The sequence below is a fragment of the Gastrolobium bilobum genome, unplaced genomic scaffold (assembly GCF_033153095.1).
Source record: "Gastrolobium bilobum isolate Gb01-03AN ecotype WA unplaced genomic scaffold, APGP_CSIRO_Gbil_v1 utg2686, whole genome shotgun sequence".
In the NCBI taxonomy this organism is placed as follows: domain Eukaryota; kingdom Viridiplantae; phylum Streptophyta; class Magnoliopsida; order Fabales; family Fabaceae; genus Gastrolobium; species Gastrolobium bilobum.
Window position 1 is genome coordinate 62,361 of NW_026895101.1, and position 12,303 is coordinate 74,663.

At 36.6% G+C, this 12,303-nt stretch overlaps 1 protein-coding gene across 1 annotated transcript; it reads left to right on the plus strand.

The window, feature by feature from the left end:
- The first annotated feature begins 9,611 nt into the window (after positions 1 to 9,611).
- LOC133304274 (uncharacterized) lies at positions 9,612 to 11,045 on the plus strand. The gene is made up of 3 exons (XM_061504307.1): positions 9,612 to 10,433; positions 10,536 to 10,679; positions 10,806 to 11,045. Exons 1-3 carry the CDS (start codon positions 9,612 to 9,614, stop codon positions 11,043 to 11,045), a joined length of 1,206 nt encoding a protein of 401 aa, XP_061360291.1.
- Positions 11,046 to 12,303: the final 1,258 nt, after the last annotated feature.

Sequence of the window (12,303 nt, forward strand, 5' to 3'; positions counted from 1 at the left end):
TCTGGGATACTTTTTCGGTACGCATTTATACCGACTAGAAGAACCAGTATCTGCACTTTTCTTCCGAAAAGCGACTTTCAGCATTGTTAATCACTTGCCATATTTATTAAAGCCTCTTAATAATTATTAGGGTCAATTATGGAATCATTTCCTAATTTTGCATAATTAATTAATTAAATGCCTTAATTAACGGTGCGGGTTCTTACAGTACGCACACATAAAAAAAATTTCCTGGGTCCACCACTGATCTTAAGTATATACTTTGAATCCCTTGTTCTCTAGCCTATCACTATGCACACAAACCCACGTCTTCGGTTATATCCTGATATTATTGTGTAGAGTGATCTGTTACCCCCTATATATGTCTCTTCTATAAACTCCCGCGACCGTACCGATCCAACATACAAATATCAACCTTATTTTGGACATTACAATCCTTTGGGATCGAACAATATCTGTAACACCCCGTATATATCCGGTTTGTTATCATGTCATCGTATTAAGCCATGCTTAATTTAAAAATGCGGAATATCTTTTTCTTTTCAATTTTTACGTTATTATACTTAGCCAAGTTGATTACTTAATCACTTAAATAAAATGATGCCTATATGTAAATTGCAAAAGACAGCTAACGAAAATTAGCCCATTAGTATGTCAATATATTCTACATTCATATTCATATCAATATACACAGTTTATTTCAATGTTACTCTCTTTTCTTGTTGTTTAACATGGTATCAAGAGCCTAAGGAACTTTGAAATTTTTTTTCTTTCGATGAACCCACTATTCATCGACTTTAATTTTTTTTCGGACCTGTCTCGCTAACAGTTTCTGGTACGTTTTTCCTCCGCTTCCATTTTTAGGCTTCTGTCTACGTCAACCACCACCGTTCGGTGGAGTTTTTCCAGCGAACCTCATACCGGCGTTCTCGTCTTGGAAGCACGGTCACAACGCCACCGACCGCTCCTCCATCAGACTTCTCACGCGCCCTCACGCGCGCGTGCAATTTTTGGTACTCTCCTCCACAAGGCGGCGCGTGAAGCCTCTTTTCTAGCTGCGACTAGTTGCTTTCTCCTCGTCTCCCTGTGACGATTCTGGATCTGGTCTTCTTTTTGCGTTTGGACTTCGTTTTGTGTTGACGCACAGATCCCTCTTCTACCGGTTAGTTGTGTGATCTGTATTTTTGATTTTTTTTCTACTCTTGATTATGGACTCTTCTGTCTCCAATGTTTCTGGGTCTCCGATTGGACAAAAGTCGGAGTCTACTATTTTTTCAAATTATATCCTTGCTCCGTTAAGTGTGGATAAATTGGATGGATCCAACTATGATACTTGGTCCTCCGATCTGCGCCTTTGGTTGGAAGGACATAATTATACATCCCATCTCACCACTAAGGTTAAATCTGTGGCCATCACTGAGCGCACACGATGGAAGATGATTGATGCTCAGTTGTGTAGTCTCATTAAAGCTACTCTTCATCCGTCGATCAAGCAGATTTTTTGACCTGCTAATACCTGTGAAGTTATTTGGAGTCAGGCAAAAGCACTGTACACCAATGATACACAAAGACTCTATGGTGTGTGTCAGAAATTGATAACTACCTTTGCTCCTCGGGACTTCAATTGTCCTATGACTGAATATTTGGGGAAAGTTCAAAGTACTTCATGACCTTAACGAACTTCTTCCTTTCACTGGTGATGTTACTAAGGAACAGGAACAGCGTAATACACTGTTTATGTTGTTCATTTTATATGGTTTGCCTGACCATTTGTCTGCCAATCGGGATCAAATTTTGGGATCTGCTACAGTTCCTACACTGGATTCTGTGATGTCTACCTTGCTTAGGATTCCCTCTAAGCCTTCTACGTCCCCAGCACCTCGTATGATGCATATATCTCCAGTGGATTCTGTTGACTCTTCCGCTCTTGCTGCTCAAGGGTATGGTCGCGGATGTAAATTCTCTAAAGGAAAGCTCTTATGCACTCATTGTCATCAGACCAATCATACTATTGACCGCTGTTGGAAGCTTCATGGAAGGCCACCTAGCTTCATGGAGTTACCTCATGGAAGGTCACCTCTGTTAGTATTTGGGTGTCCTAGAGACAATCTTATGATTAAATAAGGACAGAGATGTAGACCTTTTTAATATTGTTGCAAATAAATAAAAGCACTCTTTATCTTGTCTCATAATTCTGTCTCGATATTAATGTTAATATATTATGAATAACTTGATAAACCCCGTGGAATAAAATAGGTATCTCTTGAGTATATGTGATGAGATCACAATCATGAGGATTCAAGAATACCGGATGTTTATTCCTAATTTTATGTTCATAGTCTAGAGATACTGAGAATGGGGTCAGTAATCTCGGGTAAGACTAGCACGACTTATCTACTTGTATATGGATACAAGGTATAGACCTCATGTGCTACAGATATGGAGATGTCTTAGCTAAAGTCGTGGGTGGACCTATAAGGGTATAGCTCGCACTGAACGGACCCACAAAGAGACTCTATGAGGAAATCTCACAGATAGTATCATTAGAGTAGTCTCTTCATATTTGGGTATGTCTTTCCTTAGACCAAAAGTTATCACTTAGACTGTGTTCTAGAAGGCATGCTTTGACTGTATACCTCATCTGCCTGAAACATGGAGACTCCTAGGTATGCTCTTGGGCTTGTCCTGATAGGGCACAGGGCTAGGGTGATAAGCTGAAGGAATTCGTCAAATCTTTGTGAGAGATTAGGTTATCCTTAAACCGGAGAAATCAGGATGACATTTACAGTGACTCGGGAATCTATACATAGTAAAAGAGATCATAAGATGATCCACCTTTAGAGTCAGTAAATTGAAGACTCCTTATTTCATATAAAGCTAACCCTAAACCGCAAGGGTTGATGCGTTTCCTTACCCTAGGTTTTATTTGGAAGGTAACCGAGACGAAGAGACAAACATACGGCAACCAAATATGTTTAATAGGATGATCAAATCATCAATCTAACTAGTTCTGGGGCAACAAAGCATTGCTAGTGCTCTGTGTTGTCATTAGATGGGTTGTGGGCTTATTGGGCCCAAGCCCATTTATGTCAGTGGCTAAGTTGGACCTAATGGGTCACACACAAACACCTAATTGTCTAGATACTCTAGCATTAAAGATATTGGGCATAATAATAGTTATTAGCCCAAGAAGTTGTTTGGAACTCCACCTAAAGGGGTGGAGGGCGTATGGATCATTGTAATGGGCTTGGATAGTCCAAGACATTACTAATTAATTTAATTAGTTAAATTAATTATCAAACATTTAAATTTTGAATTTTGGAATTCGAAATTTGAAATTTGAAATTTTGAATTTGAATTTTGAATTTGAATTTCGAAATTCGAATTTTGAATTTGAAATTTGAAATTTGAATTTTGAATTTTGAATTCGCATTTTGAAATTTGAATTTTGAAATTTGAAATTTGAATTTTGAATTTGAATGTTTGAACATTGGAATTTGAATATTTGAATGTTTGAATTCAAATATTTGAATTCGAATTTGAATTGCCTATGAAAGGTTGTTTCATAACAAAAGGATAAGATGAGATCTTGTTGGAACAAATCACTAGTATCATGAGAGAATCTTTTGGACATAATCCAAGGCTATATATGGCGTTGATTTGGGCTGTTGGTGAGCAAGATTTGCTCATCAAAATCAGCTCCAGAAGATTCAGTCAGTTGGGAGAAAATCTGAGTGAGTTGATTCAAATTTGAATGCAACTACTCAGATGTATCTGGTCACCTTTTTGGGCTATATGGGGCGCACCATATAGCTGATCTTATGAAGATTTATGATCAGAATTTTGAATAGGTTTTGAACCAATTCTCAAGAGAATATTCCAGGAGCCTGTTAGCAATTTTTGAAATTAAACAGCTCCACTTCTCTCTCTCCAATCTGGCGCCTAATGATCATATTTTTAGGAGAAAAATATGATTGGTATTTTATTTTAAATACTCTCCTCTTATGCGCCTAAGTGATTAGTTGTTCCTCCAAGGGTTTTTCTGAAAAGCCTAGCCTATTCTCTCCTTTCTCCTGCGCCACTTGTGAAGCTTTCACATTGAGAGCTTCACTCTTTCAAACACTTTCACCTAGCCTCCATCTTCACACATAGAGCGCCTAGCAAGCCTCTTTGTGGTGATCATCCGGTGGCTTCACAAGAAGGAGTTCTTGCACCTAGACGAGTGGGTGGTGTGGATCAACATTAGAGGGTCTGAACCCTTCAGACCTGCCTTGATCATCTGGTTATTTCACGAACAAGGTAACATCATGCTTTCCTAAAGCATGATCTTGATGTGCATGTATATTCCGCAAATAAAAATTTTGTTTTTCCCCTTGCATGCATCGGCCTTCAAGGCCATTTCGAACTTTCAACCTCCACCTCCTCGGAATGCTCATGTTGCTCAGGTTTTCTCTAGTACCTCTGCTCCAGGGTTACCTTCCGGTGCACAACCTCCACCTGCTCTTCTTAACGAATTTGTGACTTGGTGGTCTGAGAAGCAAACATCAGGTCCTACTGCATCCATTGCTCCCATTGGTAATTCTTTTGCTGGAATCTCTCAGTTGCACTCTATAGGCCCTTGGACTCTTGATTCTGGGGCTTCTGATCACATTTCTGGTAATAAGTCCCTATTCACTTCTCTTTGTACTACTGGTTCTTTTTCCACTATTACTATGGCCAATGGGTCTCTGGTCCAATCACGGGGGATTGGCACGGTTCTTCTTTTACCTAATTTATCTCTGGATCATGTTCTCTATGTTCCAGATTCTCCTTTTAACTTACTTTCTGTTAGTCGTTTGACAAAATCCATTGACTGTGTTGTTTCGTTTACTAAAACCTCTGTCATCTTTCAGGATCAGAGTTCAGGGAAGGAGATTACCAAAGGATGTGAGTCTCAGGGCCTCTATAAACTATTTCCCTCTTCTTCAGCCTGCTCCACTGTGGATTCTCCTCTTACTATACATGCTCGTCTGGGCCATCCTAGTCTTGCAAAGCTTCAGAAGATGGTTCCACATTTATCGTCTCTTTCCAATTTAAATTGTGAGTCTTGTCAGTTTGGGAAACATACTCGTAGTACGTTCCCGAGTCGTCTTAGTCGTCAAGCTGTTCCTCCTTTTTCTGTAGTCCACTATGATATTTGGGGACCAAGTCGTCATTCTTCTACTTTAGGATTTAAGTACTTTGTTACTTTTATTGATGATTATTCCAGATGTACTTGGTTATTTTTAATGAAAAATAGGTCTGAGTTGTTTTCTATTTTTCAGTTATTCTACAATGAAATAAAAACTCAATTTGGTATTCCTATTCGTACTTTACGTAGTGATAATGCATCTTAGTACTTATCTCATCAATTTCAACAATTCTTTTCATCTCATGGCATTCTTCATCAAACATCTTGCCTTCATACACCACAACAAAATGGTGCAGCCGAGCGCAAGAATCGCCATCTGGTTGAAACCACTCGTGCTTTGTTAATTGATGGCAATGTTCCATACACATTCTGGGGTGATGCTATACTTACTGCATGCTATCTCATTAATCGCATGCCATCATCTGTTCTCAATCATAAGGTACCTCACTCTATTTTATTTCCCCATCAAGTTTTATATCCTTTGACTCCACATATGTTTGGTTCTACGTGTTTTGTTCATCATCTTGGTCCAGGTTTGGATAAATTAGCTCCCAAGTCTCATAAATGTGTCTTTCTGGGTTATCCTCGGTCTTAAAAGGGTTACCGTTGCTACTCTCCAACTTTACGTCGATACTTTATCTCGGCAGATGTTTCCTTTTTTGAATCAGTTCCTTTTTTTGGATCCTCTACTACTCCTGTGGACACTGATTCCGTACAGTCATCTTTCCCAGTCAACTCTTTTGAATACCTTCCGTCTTTACAAGTCCATGTTTCTGACTCTTCGTCTATCACCTCCTCTCCTGATGAGATCGAACATAGTTTGTCAGATGTATCTGTGGACTCACATTCAACTGTATCTCCTCCCTCGGCTGCGGTCCTACCTTCAGATAGTGACCTCCCCATTGTTCTTCGTAAGGGTACTCGTGATACTCGCCCTCCGGCCAGGTATACAGTCAATATTAGTTACCATCGTCTTTCTCCATCATATTTTGCATCATTTCCTCTTTGTCCTCTGTATCTGTTCCTAAGACTACAGGTGATGCACTTTCACATTCTGGATGGAGACAGGCTATGATTGATGAAATGAGTGCTCTTCATCATAATGGCACATGGGATCTGGTTCCTCTTCCTTCTGGAAAATCTGTGGTTGGTTGTAGGTGGATTTATATTGTTAAGGTTGGACCTAATGGTCAAGTGGATCGTCTTAAAGCTCGCTTTGTGGCAAAGGGTTTCACTGAAGTGTTTGGAATGGATTTTATTGATACTTTTTCTCCTGTGGCAAAAATGTCTATTGTTCGTCTCTTTATTGCCATGGCTGCTATTCGCCATTGGCCTCTCTACCAACTTGATATCAAGAATGCTTTTTTTCATGGTGATCTTGAGGAGGAAATTTATATGGAGCAACCTCCTGGATTTGTTGCTCAGGGGGAGTTAGGTCTTGTTTGTCGTCTTCATAAGTCTTTCTATGGCCTCAAATAATCTCCAAGAGCTTGGTTTGGTAAATTTAGCAGTGTTGTTCAACAATTTGGCATGACTCGGAGTGAAGCTGATCATTCTCTTTTTTATCGTCATTCTGCTTCTGGATCTATTTACCTGGTGGTATATATAGATGATATTGTCATAACAGGTAGTGATCGACATGGGATCACTCAACTGAAACAACATTTATGTCATAATTTTCAGACTAAGGATATTGGGAAACTTCGATACTTCTTGGGAATCGAGGTGGCCCAATCTATAGCTGGTGTTGTGATATCTCAGAGGAAATATGCTCTAGATATTCTTGAAGAAACTGCTCTGTTAAATTCAAAGTCTGTTGATACTGCTATGGATCCAAGTATCAAGCTTCTAACAAATCAGGGGGAGCCCTTTCCAGATCCTGAGCAGTATAGAAGATTGGTTGGAAAATTGAACTACCTCATAGTCACTTGGCCTGATATTTCATTTGCAGTTAGTGATGTCAGTCAATTTCTTAATTCTCCATGTCAAGAACATTGGAATGCAGTCATTCGTATTCTTAAGTATATCAAGGCATCTCCAGGAAAAGGCCTTGAATATGAAGATAAAGATCATGATAAAGTTGTTGGGTACTGTGATGCTGATTGGGCTGGTTGTCCAGCTGATAGGAGATCTACTTCTAGGTATTGTGTCTTTGTTGGAGGCAACTTGATTTCCTGGAAAAGTAAGAAACAAAGTGTAGTTGCCAGATCAAGTGCTGAAGCAGAATACCGCTCCATGGCGACTACTACTTGCGAGCACATCTGGCTTAAAGAGCTTCTCAGAGAGCTTAAGTTTGGACACACTGGACATGCAACTCTCATTTGTGATAATCAAGCAGCTCCGCACATTTCATCAAATCTAGTGTTTCATGAAAGAACCAAGCATATAGAAATAGATTGTCACTTTGTTCGAGAAAAGGTTCTTGCTGGTGAAATTAAAACTAGTTTTGTACCCTCTAATAAGCAATTAGCAGATGTGTTTACAAAATCTTTGAAGGGTCCTCGAATAGAGTTTATATGTAACAAGCTTGGTGCATATGACCTATACACTCCAGCTTGAGGGGGAGTGTTAGAAATATTTTGTAATTAGTATTTTCCTTATTTCATTAGGGTTTTGTATTAGTCTGATTGTATTAGGTTTGGACTTAGTCATTAGTATGTCTATATATTGTACATTCCAATTCATATCAATACGCACAGTTTATTTCAATGTTCCTCTCTTTTCTTGTTGTTTAACAGTTACTTTTCTTGTACTTCGTCCCATTGTATAGCTTCTCATTTCACATCGTAGATTTCTTCGAAAAAAAAAGTATGAATTTATTTTATTTTATAATAAAATATATTTTTGGGTGTATTATTAATGTTTTTTTAATTTATCCATAGTCTCAAGAAGAGTATTTTTGACAAACGTTTTTATTTAAATGTTGTTTGTAGTATTGCATATTGCTAAAAAATGGAAATTAAAGATGTATTTGTATGATACTCTGTTCTGTTTTAGTAACAGGAATCTCTATATTATGTTCATTATTCAGCAGTTTCCTGTTTATTTTTCAAGTGTAAATAGTTGTTTGCTGTATTTCTTTCACATAACCCATCATAGAATTATTGCTGTATTTCTTCATATTATTATTGTTGCGAAGAACAGCCCAAAATGTTTTTCTTTTATTGTGTTGGGCTGATATTTGCTAACATGTAAAAAAAAAAATTATCAATCAACACTTGCCAAGGATTTCACTCTCAAAATAACATTTTCTAAGAAAAGTTAAAACCAAAGCTAAACACGCAAGCCCTGAAATTTGGAATATAATCCAGCGAAAGAAATTTCAATTCCTCAAATGATTTTTTTATTTTTAAATGTCACTAAATAATTTCGAAACTTCAGTGGTAAGAAAATAAATATTTTTTATATATTTTTATCAAATTTAAAATTTCTTAAAAGATCTTCTCAATTTTGGTTTTAAAAAAAAAAGTGTTGATAAAATTGACAAAAATTTTAAAATCTCAAAGTTACATAAGTGCAGAAAAATATGCTTATATTTGAAGATCGCTATGTGTATGATAATTTTTTTTTTTACTGTAGATGTATTTCATTAAAGTTAGCAGTAAAAGACGCATATTTTTTATTGTCAACAAATTTTGACATTTTAGGCTGTTGTTATGATAATAGGAAAAAAAAATCTTATTTACTAATGTGAGAAACCTATTGAATCTTATTTGTAATAGAAAAGTGTCTGGATATCACATAATGTTGTGAGATAACTAATACCGAAATTGGCACATTTGTTAATAAAAACAGGAAGATAAACCAAAAATAAAAATAAAAATAAAAGAAAACTCAAACTAATTTGGCCATAAAAAGGAAATTCCAATTACAAAATTTTGGTTGGGGAAAAATCTCAGCGGACATCACTCTATATGCCTGTAAATAGCTATAAAGAGTTGCCATTCTGTTTGCATATTCAGATATGCTGTGAATCCATAACAAAATTCGTAGAAACCACTTAAAGATAAATTAAAAACACTTGTGAAGCCCAACAGAAAGAACCATCTAAAATCTGTCTTGAATTGGCATTTAGTTACGTCACCTATTTCATTGCTAAAACTTCTACTATAAAAGCAGCCAACAAGAACTCCATATGAAAACAAAAATAAAATTGATTACACTTCCGACAATCACCAAATCCCCACCATGATTATCTCCACATTTTCTTGTGATCATCTGGTATGCTTTTTTTTTTTCCATCCAAATTTTGACACTTAATTTGTCTTCTTCAATCTTACTTAATATCGCTACTCTTTTAAGTATATATTTGAACACACGAAAGAATAACATTACGTACAAACATTATTCATAACTAATCATGTAATTAATAATGATTGTTTGCTTACAGGTAAACACGAGGTTTATCTCTAAATCGTTGATACTTTCATTATCAATACTAATGTTGCTATCAAGCACTGCATACTCTTTTCAAGGGAAGTCATCCGAAAGTAATATAAAGTCAGCTACTTTTGTGTCTGAAATGTTTGAAGTGGAGCCAGGATTAATTGCGGGGAAAACTTTTTGGGATATTGAATTCCCAAAAGGCCACATTGGAGTCAAGAGTTTTGATGCTGAACTAATTGATGAAGATGGGAACCCTGTGCCTTTGTATGAAACATACCTTCACCATTGGTTTGCTATAAAATACCTTGAAAATGTTACTATTCCTAGCATGCGCGGTGGCTCTAAGGTTCCTCCCAAGAATTATGATGGTTTCATTTTCAAGAGGAATCAAGGCATGTGCCACGGAAATATTCTTCCACATTACTGGGGCTTAGGAGTTGAATCACGAGGAACAATCTCAAACCTTCCGGAACCTTTTGCAGTAGAACTACATAACCCTGCAGAAATTCCTGATGGGTACGAAGAGAGATGGTTATTCAACATATTGGCCATTGATACACGTGGTACACAAGATAGGAAAGGTTGTACCGATTGCAGATGTGACCTTATGAATCTCCCTGAGAACTTTTATAATGTCACAAAAGGCATTTATGGTGAGCCATTGACCCCCGATTATAAAGGAGGACTCCTTTGTTGCCTAGACAACTTAAAATGCAAATTGAGAGAGGGTTTTGAAGGCCCAAAGAGAAAGCTTGCCCTCAGATACAAAATAAGGTGGGTTGATTGGGACGAAAGCCAAATTCCTGTTAATTTTTATGTACTTGATTCGACCGATAAAATCAAATCCATTGGTTCAACTTCATTCCATGAGTGTCAGGTAAATATGTTTGTTAATAAACGCACTTTATAATTACATTTTTTTCAATCTATTAATTTGTTTGGAGTAAGTGAGGATTAAAGATTTATTAATTTGTTACAGGTAGAATTTACTATTCCGGCAAATGGTAGCAAAGACTCTCCTCATGTCCAAAAAACAAATATCGCAATGCCAAAAGGTGGTTATCTCATTTATGGAACGGCTCATATGCATTCAGGTGGTATTAACACAACTCTATATGGAGAGGTACAGATATCTTAAGTATTTCCCATCATTCTTTGTAATTTAAATAATAAATATAATTGTGAGAACTGATATATATATATTGCATTGCATCTTTACTCATACAATTTATACTTTCTATTAATATAGGACGGAAGAACTCTATGTACCTCAATAGCAAAATATGGAACGGGAAATGAAGCCGGAAATGAGAAAGGTTATGCTGTTGGAAGGTCTGTATGTTATCCAAAACCAGGTTCTATCAAGATTAAGGACAGTGAAATTTTGACACTAGAAGCAAGATACGAAAGCGGCTTTCTCACTGGAGCTATGGGACATATGTATATCTATTTGGCAGAACGACTACCACATGATACATTGACATCCTAATTCCTCTTATCTACATCTTTGCTTCATGTACTGCATATTCCAACAAGTCATCGATCATCTTATTCCAAGAGGGAAAAATAATTGGAAAGTTTCTTCCACTTGCTAAATACAATATTTGAAATACCATGCATGCAGCAGTTTTTCACATCTCATTCTTTGGAATAAGTTTGAAATCAGATTATCACTATAATTCATTTGATTATGTTTGATATATATGATATAAAATTTCTTTCCCTCTCTTCAATCCCTTCCCCAACTCTCTCTCTCTCTCTCTCTCTCTGTCACACCTTCCTCTTTCTGTCATGTTTTAATGACCACTATTTAACAGTTACTAAAATGGTAGTAAGAAGTGGTAAATTACTTAGTGATAAATATAACTTTTCCCAAGAAAATAAAAAATAAAAGAATAATATATAGTTTTATTTGTACATATATTTTATCAAAACCTTAACAAATGATTTTTTGACCAACGATTATATTTTATATTTTTAAAGTGCCTTCCTTTTTTGGAAAAATAAAATTCAAGAACATACTAATTCACAAGTGCTAAATGATGTTATTTTTGTGAGCTAGATTGCAACTCAGATCGTCAACCTTTGTAGTAAGGGAACAACATTACGAGCAAAAATATATGGAAAAAAAAACAAAGACTGAAGCGATACGACTATTTAATATTCAATTTAATAGTATTTCATATTTGTCTTTGCATTTTAACTATTATTACATTGCATCAGTCAAGTCTATGTACATTTTATTATCCCGTAAATGCTTCTCTTCTATTACAGCAAGGGTCCAATAATAGCAGATATCTATATGCTTTGAGGAAGAGTGAAAAGTTGAAGTTTTTGCCCAAGTGCATAGCACTTTGATTGTCACGTTTCAACACATAATTTTCTTGCTTATGACCCAACTCGAACAAGAAATTTTTCATCCATAATTTTTCTTCACATGCTTCTGTTATATTAATATATTTGGCTTCTGTGGTAGACGGGGAAACACATTTGTGGAGCTTAGATGCCAAGATATAACTACCCCTACAAAAGGAATCAAGTATCCTACTGTAGACTTTTTTTAGCTAGTGTCACCACCTAACCTAGGTTCACATCCATGTATGCTTCGAACTTGGGTTTTCCTTTCCCAAAACACAAAGTGACCTAATGTTCTTTACTGGGGATTTCCTGAAACCAGCTTACCAGACCAGTGACATGTGCAATGTCGAGCGTAGTGCAAATCATTGCGTGCATGAGGCTGCTAACCG